We start from the raw sequence: 19,346 nt of genomic DNA on the forward strand, positions 1-19,346 counted from the left end.
ACAATAACCCAATTTAAAAACAGGCAAAGGGATTTAAACAGGTATTTCTCCAAAGAAAATATATAAGTGGCTAGTAAACAGATGAAAAGATGTTCCCACTAGGATGGCTAAATTAAAAAAAAAAAAAAGACAGTAACAACTGCTGGCAAGTATGTGGAGAAACTGAGAGTCTCAAACCCTGCTGGTTGGAATGTAAAATGGTATGGCCATTTAGGAAAACCATTTGGAAGTTGCTCAAAAGGAAGAATCATAAAGTTAGCATATGACCCAGCAATCTCACTTGTAGGTGTATATCAAAGAGAAATAAAAGCATATATCAACAAAAAAATTTGTAAATGAATGTTCACAGCAGCATCATTCATCATTATCTAAAAGTAGATAACTATTACCTAAAAGTAAATAATGACCACAATTACTGGTCAGATGAAATCTGATGAGACTCCCAATACTATGGCCCTGAAATACATTCGGTGCCTGGAATAAAACTCACCCCCAGGGGTGGGCTCTCAGTCCAAAAGTTAAAAAGATATACACGCAAGACCACTCAACCCAGGATGCCGCACCCACACTCAATGGTAATACATCCCTCAGAGCAACAGACCATGGGACACCAAAGGACCAACATTCAAACTGAGGAAACTCAGGACAAACAGGAGTGCATGATTATGAGGGGCACAGGGGGAGGGTTGCAGGGTAGGGAGGAGAGGAGACTGGGTTAGGGTTGGACATGGCGAATGGGAATGAAACTAAATGTACGTGTTACATTGAATGTAAAAGAAGGTCTTAAAATAAAAATTAAAGTAGAAACAAACCAAATGTCCACTAATGAATGGATAAACAGAATGTGGTATACGTATACAATGGAATATTACTTAACAATAAAAAGGAAAGAAGTGATGATGAATGCTACCACAAGGATAGACCCTAAGACATTATGCTAAGTGAAAGAAGCCACTGACAGAAGCGCAGCTATTGTGCGATCTCACCTATATGAAATGTCAGAACAGAGAAAGCAGATTAGTAGCTGTCAGGTGCTGGTGGGAGGGGAAAATGAAGAGTGACTGCTAGGGGGGATGGGGTTTGTTTCTGGTGATGAAAATGTTCTGAAGTTAGATAATGGTGCTGGTTGTACAACTCTGTGAATATAAAGAAAGAATTCCTGACTTGTATACTTTAGAAGGGTGAAGTTTACAGTATATGAATTGGATCTCAATAAAGCTGTATCAAAAAGGGGGGAAGTTTGGTTAACAGTATGGATCTACTTCATTTGAAATGAGATACCCTATTTTTTTTTTTTTAGAATTCTGTGGTTATTTATATAGGTCAAACTTTAAATACATTGAAAAATAGAAACTACTAATTTGTCTGATGCCAGTAATAAATATCTGGATCAGAAAGAACACTTCTAAGTCAACGACATATAACACATAGCACACTTAGAAGTCAACGATTATCTGTGATGGGGAAACTCTTGACTAGTCTGGAAACTTCTACTGGACAGTAGCTTTCTTAATTCACCTCTCTTCCCCGCACCTAACCCAAGTCCTGCTTCATTGTGTATCACTGAATAAATGCTACGGAACCAAATGCAGGATTGTTCCTTAGTCACATCAGAACAAGCCAGTGAGTGTCCCTTTACCTTTCAAAAGAAAAGGCAAAGGGAAGTGATGGCATCTGTTTTGAGTGCGGCTGGGGAGAAGGTGACATTTTGATTTCCCTTTAATTTTCTCACTCACCTGCCTTTGCTGAAGAGGGACGAGACAATTTCTGGCTGTAGATGTATGCGGCACTTTGGAAAGAGGAAAAGGGGCCAATGGTGTAACTGCCTGATCGACAGCGAGGCAGGCCAGCGGGGCTCGGTATATTGTGTGTCCCAGGATGGATGGCGGGCGCAGCATGGTTTACTGGGTTCAGTAAAACTGATGACTGGTGAGGCATGCTGGCGATAGATGGAGGAATTTGAGATAAAGAATCGTGGCAAGGCCCTGGCGGGAGGTCAGAGGTCGTAGTAGATGACAAACGGGCGCTGGGAATTTTCTGCAGAACAGTAGCAGCAGGACCAGGAAAAGAAGGAGAGGGAGAAGTGGTGTACTCGAATTCAGTCTCTTTTTCTGCTGAAGTGGCAAAGCCTATTAAAACAAAACAAAGCAACAGATCATTTTAGGAAAAACTGATCTAGAGGCCCTACAAAACATGTAGCAAATGTTTCTTAAACCTCAAAATAATCTTAGCATGAAACAAAAATCATGAAAAATACAGACTTATTCATGAGTATTCACCCTGAACGTAACGAATTTTGCCTGCCACAGATGACCTGGCAAATGAGACGGGAGGAGTTTATTTTTGGTCCTTTCTAACCGCTGGAGGTGGGACCTCTACAAAATGGAACAGGCATGCTTTACAAATGCGAGGACATCAGGACATAGTTTCTGGCAATAACTGCCAACTCCTCTCTGTCTTCTTTTCACTTTTCTAGGAAAAAAGAAAGTGCTTTGGATTTCTAAACATTAAGAAAATGAAAACTTCTTTGGAAGGAAAATAGGGTATCAAAAGATGAGAGGAAATTTTAACAAAAGAAATCAAAGTAAATGAATGTTTTTGGTGTAATATTCTCTCAGACGACTTGTGCTTTTTACCTAAACTTGTTTTATTTTAAAAAACAAAACAAACAAACAAAAAACCATGACTTTTAGGGATTTATCAGAGACCAGCAAATCTATGTAAGTTTGAAATCACTCACGAGATAATTCATCAGAATCAATGTCTGTTGCGTTTTGCTGTTGGGGTTCATTTGTTTCTACTTCTTCCACTGTCTCAGGGTGATCTGAAATAAGAGACACAATGCTCAGGCTCTTCCACTAAGCAATGGCAGGGTATTGCTCTATATACAATGAAGTTTCCAAAATATCATACAACTGCTAACCAATGCTGGCAACTACTGCACATCCTAACTGCACGTTTAAAAGAATGGCCATATCCACAGCCTTGTTGAATGGGCAACCAACCAAATGATTCTCAATCATCCCCAGCCTGGTTTCAGCTAAAGGAATCAGGGAAAGGTCTTTAAACCCAAGGCAGCCATCTATGGACTGCCAACAAGCTAGGACATGCCTGGAAAAGAAAGTACATCAGGGGAGTCAGACGTTTGTGCCAGGGATTCAGACAAGGGGAACTAAGAGACTTTGGTGATTGGTGGTATGCACTGAAGCCAAACAGTGAGTATCTATGGAGCATGGGGGCAGCTCCCGAGAGAGACAATGAGCAGCCCCGGTATTTGCTAGCATGACACATGGATGTGACAACAGCTCTGTATCTTGCAGTAAATTCCTCAGTTATATTAGAGGCTGGTTGACTGGGTTTACCTGAGGTCAGCTAATCAGTATATTCACTAACAAAATCACAAGTAGCTATCCCACTACTTCTATTTCAATCACAGGTTTTTTTCTTTTACTGCAGAATTTTGAAAGAGAATAGCCAGAGTTAATCATGTATTAGGGAAATATTCCCAAATCTCTCCCAAGGGTTAAAAAACAAAAAACCCCTTCTTGGGTTTCCGAGGCGCTATCACTACGGAAGTAGATTGCCCAACCTTCCTTCTGAGGAGTGGCTGGTGGGTTTGAACCGCCAGCCTTAGTTAGGCACTACGCTACCAGAGTTCCTCTCTCAAAGATTGGTCACACAGAACCTTGCAAAAAGCCATTTCACAGCGATCAGAATGAAGCAATAAGGACAAATGAATTCTCTTCTCTCCGCTATCACCAGAAATTCTAACACTGCCATGCTTGTTTGCACATGTTTGAAATAAGTCTAATTAACAAATGCCACTGTGTTTCTTCCCTGAGCAAGACTTTTCTACTGTCTCACTAGCTATTCTCGATAGGTATAAAGAGGTACACATCTTCTTATGTAGAAACCAAAACCAAACCCACAACCATCGAGTCGATTCTGACTCATAGCGACCCCTATTGGGTTTCCAAGGCTGTGAGTCTTTTAAGGACACAGAGTGCCTCATCTTCCTCCCAGGGAATAGCTGGTAGGTTTGCAAGCTGACCTTTTGGTTAGCAGCCACATGTCCTACCCACTATGCCACCAGAGCTCCTTCTTATGTAAAGGGAGTCTTTAACTCATGAATCCCAGAACCTCAAGAGACCCATCTTTATGAATAGCTGTGGCCACTCTATACTATTAGGGTTTCCTCATTACTTCCAGGGCAGAAGTTCCTATTTGCATGCCTATCCAGGCTGCCACTTCCCCAGGTGAGACCCCTTTTCTCTGCCCTAACCTCAGCATAAGTATTCCTCAGTTTCCCTTCCCCAACACTCACAGGAACTTTTCAGAGCTTCACCAACATCCTTCCTATGTTAGCTCACCCAGCTTCACCTACCAGACAATAAATTTTATGAAGTCAAAGACTGACAGTTCTGGTCACTGTATCCCTATCAACTATCACAATGCCTGATACATAACAGGTGATCAATAAAAGTGTGTAGAAGGAAGGAAGGAATAAATAAACAGATGAATGAACTAGCTTCGGAACTTAGGAAAGTGAGGAAAGTGCAAAGAAGAGGACTGAATTCAGAAGGACTCCTGATAATACAATGATACAATTATACAGGGAGCTACATAAGCTTTTGTAGACTACTCTGTGGACATTATCAGTTTTTAAAACCTTAATATAACTCACTCCAAACTTTCAATGATTGATTTTCCTGGCTATTTCCACATTAGATTATGAGAGCCTTCAGAGCAGGGAAGACATTTCCATCTTCAAATCTGGCGTTAGCACTCTGACAAAATTAGTTGATGATTACATATGTCTCAGGGTTCCATCTCGGCTTTAAATGATTCTTACAGAGCACAGAGCTTTGTTTATAACAGAATGTAACTGCTATTTTTTGACCATGACGACACGAGCTAGATAGTTTGGACCATATTCAAATCCAAAATCCCCCATCATGGAGTTCCCCAGCAGCGAGAAATTTCTGAAAACGTGTGGAAGCATTCCGAGCTATCACGATGCTAAAGAAAGCTAATGCCATTTAGGGCCTGGGACCATGGATATTCGGTATCCACACAACAAAGAGCTGTCCCACCCAAAGTGCCAGTGGTGCTGAGTGAGAGGAGGCAATAAACTTGACAAGAGGAGGGACAATCACTGGGAGAGCTGAAGAGCAGCGTGACAAGCGCAGGCTCCAGGTCAGTCAGACCAGGGTGCCAATTCCTGTGCGAAGGTCCGAGTGAAGGGTGACCGCGGGGAAGCTACTCAGTCTCTCTCTGTTTCTGTATCCTCATCCACAAAGTCTCACACTAGTGCCTACTCCACACGGTTTTTAGAAGCAAAAAGATCCTGTCCAGCAGATAGCAAGAAAGTGCTCACTCAACATGAACTATTACTGTTAGCTTCTCTTGCAAAGCTCTCTGCTGTTAATCAACATGGGGTGGGGGGAATCAGCCTGTGCCTCCTCTGCTTTTAGAGCGAAAATGTAATCCGTGCCCCTGCAAATGCCCTCCCAGTCTCACTACTGTCAAGTCTAGTAGTGCTTAGGCAGTACATAATTCTGGGCTCCTCTCTGTGGATCTCCTTTTTTCATTTGTTCTTCTCATTTCTCATTAATCAACTAGCACACTTACCACCTTTTGCCCCGTTATCAGAACAACTGCTGCTGTCCTTAGAGCTTTTGGAGTGAGTCCCCAGGAACACACTTGCAGACTTGTTTTTTTGGGTATAAAAAGTCAACACTTCTTCCAGTTCAGCCTCACTGAAATGAGGAGAAAAAGTATGGTCAGAACAGGAAGCTGTTCTGGAAAATATCTTTCCACTAAGATTTTATTATGGAAACGGAGCAAGCCGGAGAAGGGGAAAATGAAAGGCACAGGCTGAAAACTCCCCTTTAATGTGTGGTTAAAACAGAACAAAAATGAAAGAAGGTCCGAAAGGTTTAAACATGATAATGCTTGATCCATCCCACAGTTAATTTTCTAGATCCCGACTCTCCAATAAGACAGCCATGAGTCAAATGTGACAAATGAAATGAAAACTAAACAAAATTAAAATCTCTGCTCCTCAGTCACACTCGCCACATTCCAAGAGCTCAGGAGCCACACTGCAGAAAGCAGCCATGTTTTGGGTCACTAGGCAGCCACACCTGACCCCACAGCCTGTTCTTGTATGCTCCCCCAGCCAAGAAAAGTTTTTATATTCTGAAAGAATATGTGACAAAGATCATACGCAGCCTGCGAAACCTGAACTATGTATCGCTTGGCTCTCTGCAGTTTGCCCAATCCTATTCTAGCACTGAAATATATTCACTAAAGAAGACACATGCATTTTAACTACCTATGTCAGAAATAAGGAGACCCACCAGTGTAACCTCGGAGTAGTTCCCTAACTACCTGTGCAATGAAGGAGACCACACTAGATGATCTCTAAGATCATTTCAAATTATTGAAATATCTGCTCTTTATGAAAATCCACAAAATATAAAGTATAAGAAAAGAGACAAAGGCCTATGGGATCTTTCCTGTAAACACTGTATGCGTGGATTTTGTGATATCTACTGTGGCTTCTCAATGATCTTTTTCATTTTTTTCCTAGAACTTGTCTATGGTGTAGATAGCTGGCCTTCAAGTAAGTGAAGCATTCCTGCATTACAGAAAGAACCCTAAACCTGGCTCCTGTCTTCAGAAGGCGCTCTAGTGAAACCCTGGGAAACTGTCTCTGAGTCCCAGAACAAACCCGAAGGTCTCCAAAGTAGTTAAGAGCCACAATGGGAGGACCTCAGGTAACTCTCAAAGATCTAAGCTGAGGTTTCAAGGTGGCAGTTACCTCTGCCTGTCCATGTGTTTTATTTGGCCCCCCACAGGATATTAAAAGGTAAAGGTTAAGGTTGGTCAGGATATAAGCTGCTTTATCTATTGTCTTAGCCTCTCCCTACTTCCTAAGCTGTTAGCTTCCTGACTCCTGCATGTGGTTGAATTTACCAAGCCTGACCAAGGTCCTCACGTGTCTGCTCCAAACTTCATAAAAGAAGAACTGATGCTATCACGTATTTCCCAATAATCAACATTTAATCCGCAATCAGTGGTAAATATGTTCCAACTTATTTTATCTCCAAATCAGTATCTTTAGCTGAAAACACACAGAGATCATCTTAGTATCCAACTAGACTTGGACAGGAGAATGCACAGCACTTTCAAAAAGGTTTTCATTTTCATTTGCTGTATTTTAAGAGAGTTTGAAAATCCATGAGAGGAACCAGACACTATTTGTTTTTTTTAGCTTTAAAGGTAGAGCCATTTTCTAAACATAATCCAGTCTTTTTCCTTTTCTAAACGTAAAATGTTGATGTGGAAAATGGTTTCTTGCTTTGTTTCTGTACTCGCTTTATCAATCATATTAATCAAGACCAAAACATGTCAACAAAGTAATATTACACAGTTAGGGACTCTTATAAAATGATGTATCTGCTATGTGTTTAAGCGTGTGATACCGAGGCTGCAGTTAGATCCACCCACAGTACTGAACAAAGGTCCCACTGCGCTGGTCACCAATGAAGCACACCGCCTGAATTCACTTCACAGATCAACCAGAGTTTATTTTCCGAGGCTTTTCTCCCACTGTGACTTTGATGACTGAAGCCCAATTAAGAGGGTTTAAACAGATGTCCCCCCCCCCATTTCAGTGGTTTTGCAAACTCTCTGGTTTAGAAAAAGACCTTCCAGTATGAATTGTACAAAATTTAAAACTAAATACCTTTATTACCTTTTCTTTTGGAAACACTGTCAATGCACAAATGACTTGGCTGACGTCTGTCAGGACAGAAAGCTGAACGCTGAGATTTCAATCCCCAAAGACTATGAGCATGAAAGACTTGCTCTATGCTATGTAAATTAGGCGTAACTCTCACAGTGCTGAGAAATGGCCAACTCCTCAACCTATTCAATGGTGGCAAATTTTGGTCATCACCACTACATCAACAGGTGAGGGATAAACTCAGGACCAGTAAAACACTTGAAGCCTCTAACCTCAACTTCCCAAAAAGCTCTCTCAGTGCTTCAAGTGGTGTCTATTTTGAAGCCTGTTTGGAAATACAGCCCAGATACCTAGCAGCAGTGTTTTGATAACTGAAACCATGACAACAGCAACATAACTGGCTAAAATTTGGAGAGGTCCAACCCTATAAAATCCTTTCCCCTTCTGAGAGTTATTTGACTCATGTATTTATGTGTTGGAAACAAGGGAATCCTGGGAGTTCAATGAGGGCAGTCTGAGAGACGGAAGGCAACGGCTTGATTCACAAGAAAGTCCTCTACCTTGCTTGTCTGATGAACTCTTCAAAGTTTTCTGCGTTCACCCCATCTTCTTCTTCTTCCTCAAGTTTCTTCTTCAATTTCCTTTCAGCCATTTGTTCTGTTTCCTACCCATTCCCCAAACCCCACAGAAAAGCAACAAGATAAAACTGACTCCTGATAAATGTACACTTTATTGTCTAGTTTCATTACCTTTGAGTGAATTTACCTTTAAAGACAGTTAATTCTTCACCATAGTCTGCAATCTGTAAATGTGATGTTATTTTCTATCATTATTTCATGAAACATTTGAGATTTCCAACTAAAAGTTGCAGAATGAATGTAAATCTCTATCATGTTTTCACTTTCTACTGCTTTCAATAGCCCATTGAAAGGAGAACTCTCTATCTATAGTAGCTTATTATTGTCTGTCATCCTATTTGCAGCTCTGGCAGTTTAACAATAGTGATACTGTATTTTGTTGCAATTAAGGGAAAGACAGGTCTTGAAAGATACTCTATTACTAACATCCGAACTGAGTAAATTATTCACTTACACAAAGCATAACAATATTCTCAACAGATCTGTGAATCTGTAGACTGTAGATATGGACTGGGCAATCTACTTCCATAACAATTTATCACCTCAGAAAACCAATGGGGATCACTGAGTCAGAACTGACTCAATGGCAGTGAGTTTGGTTTTTGGTTTGATGGTAAAATGCAACCAGTATATACAAAGATTCAGAGAAGAAAGTGTAACTCTCACCACAAAGGAGAGTATGTCATTATAAAATCCACAACTGAAATTTGCTCAGTCAACTCCCCATTGTCTACAGGCACAACAAGGTAAATTATTTATACAGCCTAGGATTCATCTCAAACGTGGAAGAACTCAAAAGGAACGTGCCTTTTAGTAAGCGTTAACTATGGCCACAGGGCCTTCCAAAGTACCAAGCAGCTTTTCAGACCAGTTAACTTCAGTGAACTGTTATGCTTCCCATGACAGGAACACCCAGGGGATGATGCTGTTGGAGCAGGACCTCTCCACTCACTTGGACAGAGGCTTGTTGTCTGCTTCTGACAGTGTGTAGCAATCCAAAACACAAGGCTAACCAATAAACCACTTACCTTGTTATACATAAAAATAAAGTCAGCCAGGTGCTTGGCCAGGGCTCTCCTGCGTTCCAGAAGTGCCAGTCGTTGACTGGGGAGCGACACACCCAGTGAATGCTGGAGGTTGCTTGACGCTCGCTTAAGGAAACGAACCACCAACTCCTATAAATTAAAGAGCCAGGAGGGAAAAAAGCAGAGATCGTACTAAGCAATAGAAGATAAACTATGTAGTCATTAGGGCAATAGAGCTATGAGAAGATCTGTATTATGTAGAAGAGGTATAGATTTCAACAAATAAGCCATGTATTGCCATAAAGAAAACATATTATATATAAGAAAATATAGAAAAACAAAACAAAACCTAATTTCCTCTCTTTTCCTCAATAAATGAGCAATCAAAAAAGTATGCAAATAACTATGTGATAAAATAGTAGCTATAAAAAGTACCATAATACATATCTAAATCTATTATAACAAGTCAAAGAGTAGGTATCATTTCTGATAGTGTGAACAAAGAAAGCTATTTAAGGAAGGTTGCATTCAAGGAGAGGTAGTAGAAACTAAAACCATGGGAGTACATAAAATCCAAGGTGAGAAGGTAGACTAAGAATACAGAACTATTCATACTTAGGGGTAGGAAAGAGGAGAAATAATCAGGAGAAAGCAGGGAAGCAACATCAGAAAAGTTAGAAAGAAATCCAGGAGAAAATTGTGTGATGGAAACCAAGGGAAGAAAGAGCTCCCATGTCAAACGCTCCCAAGAGGCTGGAGAGGACCCTTGATGTGTCCATTAGAAGACAATTTTGAGAAAACAATTTCTGTAGAATAAAGGAGGTAGAAGTAAGAAATGCATGGGAAAAGAAGGATATAGGTGAAGTGCAGAAATGACTAATTTGATAAAGGGAACAATAAAACTGGCATAGTAGCTTGAAAGGTGATAGTTTTCTTCTTCTTTCTCAAGGATAGGGTGCTTTGAGAGTTGGGGGTTGGCAAGGAGGGCAAAGTAGAAGATCATTAAGAGGCACTAAGAATACATCTATTTGCCGAGGGACCAAAACATGTGAGATCTGAGCAGACACCAATTGGATCATTCGTAACATCACAAATGCTTCAAGGAAAGGTTTTGCAAGGCCAAGGGTCTTAAAGATATGTGTCTTAAACATTAAAATTGTCTAACAGTGACAGCTTTTGGTAAATTCTGTTGATGTGCCTTCTGTGTGTTTGTGATAAAGAATCTCTAAAGATTAAAGTTGTTGAGGATTTCATTTTACTTGGACTCACAATCAACATCCATAAAAGCAGCAGTCAACAAATCAAAATACGTACTGCATTGGGCAAATCTGCTGCAAAAGACCTCTTGAAAGAGCAGAGAATTCCCCCTGAAGACTAAGATGTGCCTGGCCCAAGCCATGGTATTTTCAATACCCCCATATGCATGTGAAAGCTGGACAACAAATAAGGAAGAGAGCAGAAGAACTGCCACATATGAAGTGTGGTGCTGGCGAAGAATATGAAATGTACCATAGAATGCTCGTTGCTGTTGTTGTTGTCAGGTGCTGTACAGTCAGCTCTGACTCATGGCAACCCTATCTGCAACAAAATGAAACACTGCCCGGTTCTGTGGCAGCCTCACAATCCTTGCTACACATGAGCCATCAATGCAGACACTGTGTCAATCCATCTCAATAAGGGCCTTCCCCTTTTTCGCTGACCTTCCACTTCTCCAGGGAAAGGTCCCTTCTGACAACATGACCAAAATAGTTGAGATGAAGTCTGGCCTTCTCATTTCCAAGGAGCATTCTGGCTGCACTTCTTCCAGGACAGATTTGTTAGTTCTTCTGACAGTCCATGGTGCTTTCAGTATTCTTCACCAACACCACAACTCAAAAACATCAACTCTTCTTCATTGTTACTCATTATCCAGCTTTCACATGCATAAGAGGCGACTGAAAGTACCATGGCTTGGGTGAGGTGCACCTTAGTCTTCAAAGAGACATCTCTGCTTTTTGGCACTTTAATAAAGAGACCTTTTGCAGCAGGATTGCCCAGTGCAATATGATGTGTGATTCTTGACTTCTGCTTTCATGGATGTTGATTATGCATCCAAGTAATATGAAATCCCTGACAACTTCAACCTTTTCTCCACCGATTGTGATGCTGCTTATTGGTTCAGTTGTGAGGATTTTTGTTTTCTTTAGGTTGAGGTGTAATCCAATGTACCATGGACTGTCAGAAGAACGAACAAATCTGTCTTGGAGGAAGTGTAGCCGGAATATTCTTTAGAAGCAAGAATGGGCCAGATGTCACTTCTTGTACTTTGGTCATGTTGTCAGAAGGAACCAGTCTCTGGAAAAGGAGATCAAGCTTGGTAAAGCAGAGGATCAGTGAAAAAAGGCAGATCTTCAATGAGATGGACTGACACAGTGGTTACAATGACGGGCTCCAGCATGGCGACGACTGGGAGGTTGGCACACAACCGTACAGCATTTTGTTCGGTTGCACATACGGTTGCTGTGAGTCAGAACCATCTCAATGGAACCTAAGACAACAACCTTAACCTGCACTGGAGAGGGCAATGTCACATCCACCTTCTTCATAAGTAAGAAGAATGCCAACAATCATCATGGAAGGTGCTAGGGTTTGCTCTCTAGATAGATCTTCAAAAAGGAATTCATGTAACTATTATTAAGTTTTGCAGTGATCATCCTAAATATCCTTGAAGAAAGCCTCCACAGAAATCCTGTGGGAATTCCAAGTCAGCATTTGCAATAGCTCCTCTCTTCTGAGCTATTTTCTTCTTCTTGAATTTGATTTTGGCTCACTGTCCTTTAGTGCCAATTTACTCCAAAGGGTTGGATTTCACAGTTCTACTCAGCCGTCTTTACTATAGGGTGGTTTAAGCTGTTATATTAAAACATTTTTTTTTTTTTTTCACAGTGGGGCAGACAAACTGACTCTTGAAAAGGCAGTTTCAATTTTCCACTTGGAAACAGCAGAGCTAACATTTTCCACTGATGGTTGAAGGATTATTCACAACATACAAGGTTTTATCTCTGGGCTGCATTGGCTACTTTAAATTCACAAGTTGCTTTTTCTAATAATCCTGGCATAAAAACCTGCCTTTTGTATGTGGAGAACTAAAAATTACAATAGAGTCACTGCTGAATTGAATGAAGAAAGCAGCTTTCTCAGCTGTAAAGGTCCCTCTCTTTCTGGTGACCAATCCCTGCTGCTTCCAGGGCCGTGGCTCCTGCCATAAACTTTGACCTGTCCAAGAGCTTGAAGCTCCCGTCACTCTTATCCAAAAGAAAAATCTCATGAGAATAGTACATCCCAGGAATGTTTAGAGATACAGTAAAAATTATTATTCCAGCAGTACAATAAAGATAGACGAGTTTGATTCCAGGGATCTAAGAATTTTATAAAGTTATACTTGAGTTGTTGTTGTTGTTATTTGTTGTCGAGTCGGCCCTGACTCATAGCGAACCCTCCTTGGGTTTCCGAGGCAGTATCACTACGGAAGTAGGATTGCCCAACCTTCCTTCCGAGGAGTGGCTGGTGGGTTTGAACCGCCAGCCTTCTGGTTAGCAGTCAAGTAAAAAAAAGCTAAGTTGAAGGATGCAGCATTCTAGGAGAGCCTATGATATATAAGACGCTGACTTTCTGGAGCTAACTCGACCCCTTGGGACTCAAAATCTATGCCCATGGTGCATGAAAACAATGGAAGAGTAAGTGATTTCAATGATAACATCTGGATCCAATTCCAGTTTGCCCACAGACAAAGCTGTGAAACAACAGGCAAGTTAACCCTGTTCTCTGAGCCTTTGTTTTCTCCTGTCAAATGAGGATGCTAATGTCTACTTCAGAGAGTTAATAAAATGTGAGGATGCTTGACAGAGGACTGTGTAAACTGTTATTTTTTTCTGAGGGCTTTGCTTAGGGACTCACATCAAATGAACAATCAGTTTCCATGATCAGAATGAAATAAATGGATGCCCTCACTACAGATGACAAACATGGCTCCAGATCAATGATTCACTTCACTTCACATTAAAGTAAGAGAAATCTGTAATAATTCTTTCACCAGAATATATTGCTCTACTACTCTTAACTCTAAAAGAGAGAGAGAATGAGATGGGGGAGGGGGGGAGAGAGAGAGAGAGAGAAAGGGAAAGTAGAAAGTATCCAACAAGAAGAGCCTCACCATCTGTTCATCCTCTTTGGCAGCCCAACTGGCACTGAACGTTTGACCTCCACTGTCTTTCATCAGGCGCATTTGAACATGCTGGAGATAGGCAGAGAATGCTATTCGGGCCTGCACTTTGCTATGGAAATCCAAAACAACATATTGTTACAAGACAGAATGGCCAGCCTACCGCATGTGTACTTGCCTGTCTCAAACTGTCCTTTGAGGATCTTTTTATTAGGACAGCTAAGAAATATGAAGTCCATCAAACAGTCACTGAGTGGATTCCTTCTAGATTGCACATGAATTTGATCCCCCTCCCCCAATTAAAAGAAGCGGAGATAGAGCTTCCTATATATTTTCTCATTGGAAAAAAAAAAAAAAAAAAACCAACCCTAGATAATCAGGTTTCCTACTGTTAGACCTTATTCTTTGAACTTCTAAACCACTTCCTTGGGGGAACAGATAGAAGTACTGAATCTTCACAAGAACTCTGCATTAATGTGGAAAGGTTTTCTGCCTTGGAGGCCCTTAAGAACATACTTATCAGTTAGTGCAAAAGTATGGATTTTGCTATGGCAACTAGTATTTTTGGTGCGCAGAAGTCTCCAAGGCAGGAAATAGATAAATCCTACAAAGTAACTTTTGAGACCAAATGTTAAGGTCATGCTTTTCTCAACTAAAATTTGGGAGTGGCTGGAGCCCAGAACAGATGAGTGAGGTCCAACAGAGTTTGGCACAGATGAACTGCGAGACCAGGACAGGCCCAGATGTTCAGTGAGAGAAACCCTTAAGTATAGAGAAAAAGCACCTCAGTGACACACTGAAGAACCCAGTGGCCTTCTGCTTGGCAGTCTAAGGTGGAAACAAGGAAATGTGATGAAGTTGTAGTTTGAAGACAGAAGTACCAGAGAGACACTGATGATTTTTCACTTCAGCTGTTAACTGTAGCAGATCTGTTTTCTTTCAGGCTAGATTTTGGTTACTTCAGCTGATCGGCCTCCTGACACTGTAGCCAAAATTACATCAGCGAAGATTAGGGCCCAACACAAACTTTGTTTATAATCCTCACACATGCAATCACTGAATGCTTTCTACTCACTGTTCCCAAGGTTAGGATGAAGGATTTGTCCAGAGTGAACTGGACACCCTCAGTAGGCCTAGCGTCCATGCTGGAGGGATCAGAGGGAAGGGGCGTCAGGTTGGGCAGGAGATTTGTTTTTGAGAGTTTACTACACGTGACCTTTGGAACATGAACTATACATGACAGAAGGAGAGATCTTTGTTACTCAGAGGACGGTTCACTGGAGCACAGCATGACTTTGAAACAATCCATTTATATTTTCAAATGTTTCTCAACAGGACAAGAATTATGTTCTTGATCACCTGGGACCATATACATCTTTCCCTTCCACCATTCTAATGAACTTCACCTCTGTTAACAAATTATTTCAAGTCAGAATAAATGAAAAAGATCTTCAATTTTGGTCAACAAATTCACTTGCAACGTAATGATGTAGAAGTGGCATGTTTCAGACACCTCCAAACGTGGCAGAAGACCCAATTTCACTGATTAGTCCTAATACAACTCGACGGCACATAACAACAGCAACAAGTCCCTAATACTGAAACACAAAGGTCTTTCGGATGAGGGGACTGTGCTTATAAATTGAGATTTCAATGTCAATGTTGCAAATCAAATGAACAAGTGCTGGGTTTCCCACTGCTATGAAGCTGATAAAGAAGATCCCTGGCATGTTAACTCTTGAGGGTCTCCCTAAGGCATGGGGCACACTGATCAGCTACTCATCTGCAACAAAAACGAGATGACAGAATGAAAACCACGATTTACACTGAAGGAACCTATTTTTTTTAAAAAAAATAAAAGCTTATGTGGATCCTCAGCATGGTATTATAAAACATATGACTGGGGGCCTAGAGCCCAAAGTCCTTGCCATAGACCTTCCCCTGACCCCTCAGCAGTACCGGGATGTGCCGCAGGACCATAGGCAGCCGCTGGGAACTGTCTGAACACCAATGATTTATTTATATAAATAAACAGTTTACTGCACTGATAACAGTTTACTCTCTGTAAATGAGATCCATAAAATATATGAAGAAACAATTCTTCAATAGCTAAGTGGAATGTTATTCCTGGAAAGAGTCTTAGAATATAGTGCAGTGGTTTTCAAATATTTTGTTTTCAATTTTTCCCCTGCAGAAGCACAGTTCAGAAAACTCATCTCATCTCATCTCATACTGTAGCTTGACATAAAAGGAAACTGAGGCCTAGAGAAGTCCTGTGACTTCCCCATGATCACACAGCCAGGGGGCCACACTAAAATGGCCAGAGCCCAGGTCTCTTGATTGAGTTTGGTGTGCTCTCTGCTAATGTAGCTGTTCTCGCCTCTGCAACACTGTTTCAAACCTTAAGTCTACTCCCCAAGGCCCTTAAACCTCAATGTCACCCTGCACCCTCTCAGGACAAGAACCAGCTTCTAGCTTAACTGAGAAAATCAAGGCCTCAAGCATAAACCCCTAAACATCTGTTCTCTTCAACTTTAACTACTGTCTTCATCCCATATAGTCTTTTCTTTCCTGACTTCTTCAAATACCCCTCCACTGGCCTTTTTCCACCTTCCTTTGGGATCCCTCTCCATCAATATATCCATTTCTGTATCGGTATTCCTTGTCATAAAATCCTTACCCTATAACTAAGCTCCAGAATTCGTATCTTAAAGGAAATTCCCTTCCCTTAGTTTGCTCTCTCCCTGATGATTTCTCACCTTTCTTTCATTGCCAAATCCTCTGAAAGAGTTAGTTGACACTCGCTTTCTTATTTCCTCAGCTCACAACTGTCTTCCCAGTCTACCTCAGGTCACACACCCAGGCGTCTGCTTTCACTCCGCATCCTCACCTGAGGTATCCCAGGCACTCTGCAGACCTGAAGCTCTCATCGTGTAGCTCTGCCATACTGCTCCCTCCCACTCTTATGCCTACCTATCTACCTATTATTTCTTGGTCTCTTTGAGGACCCACTAAACATTGGTGTTTCCAAGGGTTTAATTCTCTTCCTTTTCTCCTTGTCTACACTTGTTGAACTAAACTGAGTTGGACAAACTCATACATTCAGAAGGCTTTAACCATCAACTGTACAACCAATTTAACCCTGACCTACAACACTATATTGTCACCTGTCTACTGGGCATCTTTATCCCAGAGAACCTCCACCTCACAGTGTCCCAAGTGAAACACATTTTTTCTATTTTGAAACCAACACTTATGTTCCTTATGCTGACTAAAGGCACCATTAAGTTGCCAAATTTGGAAAAGTCAGTCTCTTTGGAATTCTTACATCTATTAGGAAAAAAAAAAAAAACCTGAACTCACTGAGTTGGTTCCAACTCATGGCAACCCCTCCTTGGGCTTCCGAGGGGGCATCACTACAGAAGTAGATTGTCCAACCTACCTTCTGAGGAATGGCTGGTGGCTTTGAACCGTCAGCCTTCTAGTTAGCAGTCAAGTGCCTTAGGCACACCACCAGAGCTCCTCAATCAGAGACCAAGGCCTGTCGATTTACTTTGCAAATGGCACGAGGTCCATCCATTTTCTCCACTCCCACAGCCAGAGCTCTGGTCAAGGCCTTCCTCTTGTTGGCTCTGGACTACTCTAACAATCCTCTGCTCGCCTCCCTGCCTTTAGTTTCTCTGTTGAGTAATCACTATTCCACACTGCAACCAGAACTCACTTTCTAAAGCAAGTTCTAGCCATATCACTTATCTGCTTAAAAATGAGCCCATCTGAACAATAAAGCCCAAGCTCCTCTTATGGTCTTATACTTTAACAACATCCAAGTTCAGCCTCATTTCTTACTATGCTTTTTTCTCCATGAAATTTCTATCACTCTAACCTGTATTTCTCAAATATGCCAAGCTCACTCCAATTTCAAGGCCTTAGTACTTGCTGTTTTGCTGAGCACAATTCTGCCCCGATAGTCACATTACTTACGCCATTCAGGACTCACCCTAAAGGTTACCTTTCATGGTCTCCAATCACCACAGTCAAAAGTAACCTCTACTCGATGACTCTCTAACACTTCAGAGTTATTTATTTTTCAAATTGCATTCTGAGCACTTCTTGCTGCCTGAAGTCCCCTTGCCTATTTCCTATCTGTCTTCCACACTGGACTTTCAGCTCCATGAGCCTTTCTTGTCCCTTGCTGCAACATTACACAGCCTAGCACAAGTCTTGGCACAGAGCAGGCACTCAATAAGTATTGGTTGAGAGACTGAATGAATGACTGTATTCTCACACTTCTATGCCTTTACTTCCTCTACTTAGCACTCCCCATGCCTACCTGTCCCTTCCCAAATCTCCTGAAATCTTACTCATCAGTCAAGGCTTGGTTCAACATGCCTTTCTAACTGTCCTAAGAGTAAGACCAATTACTACTTTTTCTCCGTTCTACAAGCACTTTAAGCAGCTGTGGTAGAGCAGTGGTTAAACCCTTGGCTACTAACTGAAAGGTCAGCAGTTCGAACCCACCAGTCACTTTGCAGGAGAAAGATGCAACAGTCTGCTTCCATAAAGATTTACAGCCAAGGAAACCCTAACAGGCAGTTCTACCTTATCCTACAGTGTCGCTTAAGTTGGATTCAACTTGACAGCAATGGGTTTGGTTGGAAGAGCACTTTGCTATGCTGGGGTCACAGCTCTAGCTCTTTAAGTGTCTTCCACACGAGCTCTATGTCTCAGTCTCCTTATGATATGAGTGATCAACACTAATAAAAACCAAAACCAAACCAGCTGCTATCAGGTCGATGCTGACTCATGGTGACCCCATGTGCGACAGAGAATTGTTTTCCATAGCTAATTTTTTCAGAAGTAGATTGTCAGACCTTTCTTCCAAGGTGCCTGTGGGTGGACCCAACCTGCCAGTAGCAGCTAAGCACTTAACTGGGACCTAGGGACAAATGACACTAATACCCAACAAATATTTGGTGGGCCAGTGAGAACTGGGTTTGTATCACAGCTCTGCCTTGGACGAGTTATTTGACTACCCTAAGGCTCAGTTTCCTTAATTACAGCAATATCCAATCACAGCCATTACTTCATAGGACTGCTGTGAATATTATATTTAAAAAAATGGCTATTAAGCCATTAGCATGTACCTGGCCAACTACTATCAGTATTGTGATAATAATTATAAAAGGCACATACCTAAGATTTCCATTATCTTGTAGAATCTGCATCAGGTTAAATGGAGGCTCTGGCTCCTGAGACCCAGCTTTGCAGCTCTGTTCCCCTTTATTATTCCAGTCAGGAACTTTCAAAGCAGTTTCTCTGGGTGAATTTTCCACCAGAACGGTCAGTGAGGATGGGTACTTGGCTTGATTTTCTCCAAGGGGCCCTGCAGACTCCTCCAGGGAAGATTCCTGCTCTTCATCTTCATTGTCTATTGCAGCGTCTTCCTCCTCTTCACTCTCTGTCTCAGTTTTAACATTCATTTCAGCTGGCTGGGTAGTCACTAAATGCGAAGAATCACTAATGTTGCTGAAAAAAGGATTAAATTTTCCTCTCTCCCAATACCTTTATCTTTTTTCATAAAAAAGCATTTCCAAACCAGACCGCACACAAGGCACAAAGGTAGTATCATGTACATCACTCTCCAAACTTATATATTTTGAGAACCTATTAATGATCCTCAATAGTGTCAATGTTTCTCTGCATAATACAAATGGCTCTCTCACAACGTA

At 41.4% G+C, this 19,346-nt stretch overlaps 1 protein-coding gene across 1 annotated transcript in view; it reads right to left on the reverse strand.

Annotated features, from left to right (window-relative positions):
• The window catches only part of TTLL5 (tubulin tyrosine ligase like 5), a 305,298-nt gene that overhangs the window by 157,833 nt on the left and 128,119 nt on the right, over positions 1-19,346 (reverse strand). Inside the window, exons 20-26 of the mRNA XM_042781014.1 lie at positions 18,811-19,117; positions 13,609-13,729; positions 9,420-9,566; positions 8,314-8,417; positions 5,632-5,759; positions 2,741-2,824; positions 1,737-2,129 (exon numbers count right to left, since the gene is read on the reverse strand). Of these exons, the coding sequence (XP_042636948.1) occupies positions 1,737-2,129; positions 2,741-2,824; positions 5,632-5,759; positions 8,314-8,417; positions 9,420-9,566; positions 13,609-13,729; positions 18,811-19,117 (1,284 nt within the window). The remainder of the gene's footprint in view (positions 1-1,736; positions 2,130-2,740; positions 2,825-5,631; positions 5,760-8,313; positions 8,418-9,419; positions 9,567-13,608; positions 13,730-18,810; positions 19,118-19,346) is intronic.

Source organism: Orycteropus afer, unplaced genomic scaffold (genome assembly GCF_000298275.1).
Source record: "Orycteropus afer afer isolate SDZICR_OR568_19922 unplaced genomic scaffold, OryAfe1.0 scaffold00079, whole genome shotgun sequence".
Taxonomy (NCBI): domain Eukaryota; kingdom Metazoa; phylum Chordata; class Mammalia; order Tubulidentata; family Orycteropodidae; genus Orycteropus; species Orycteropus afer.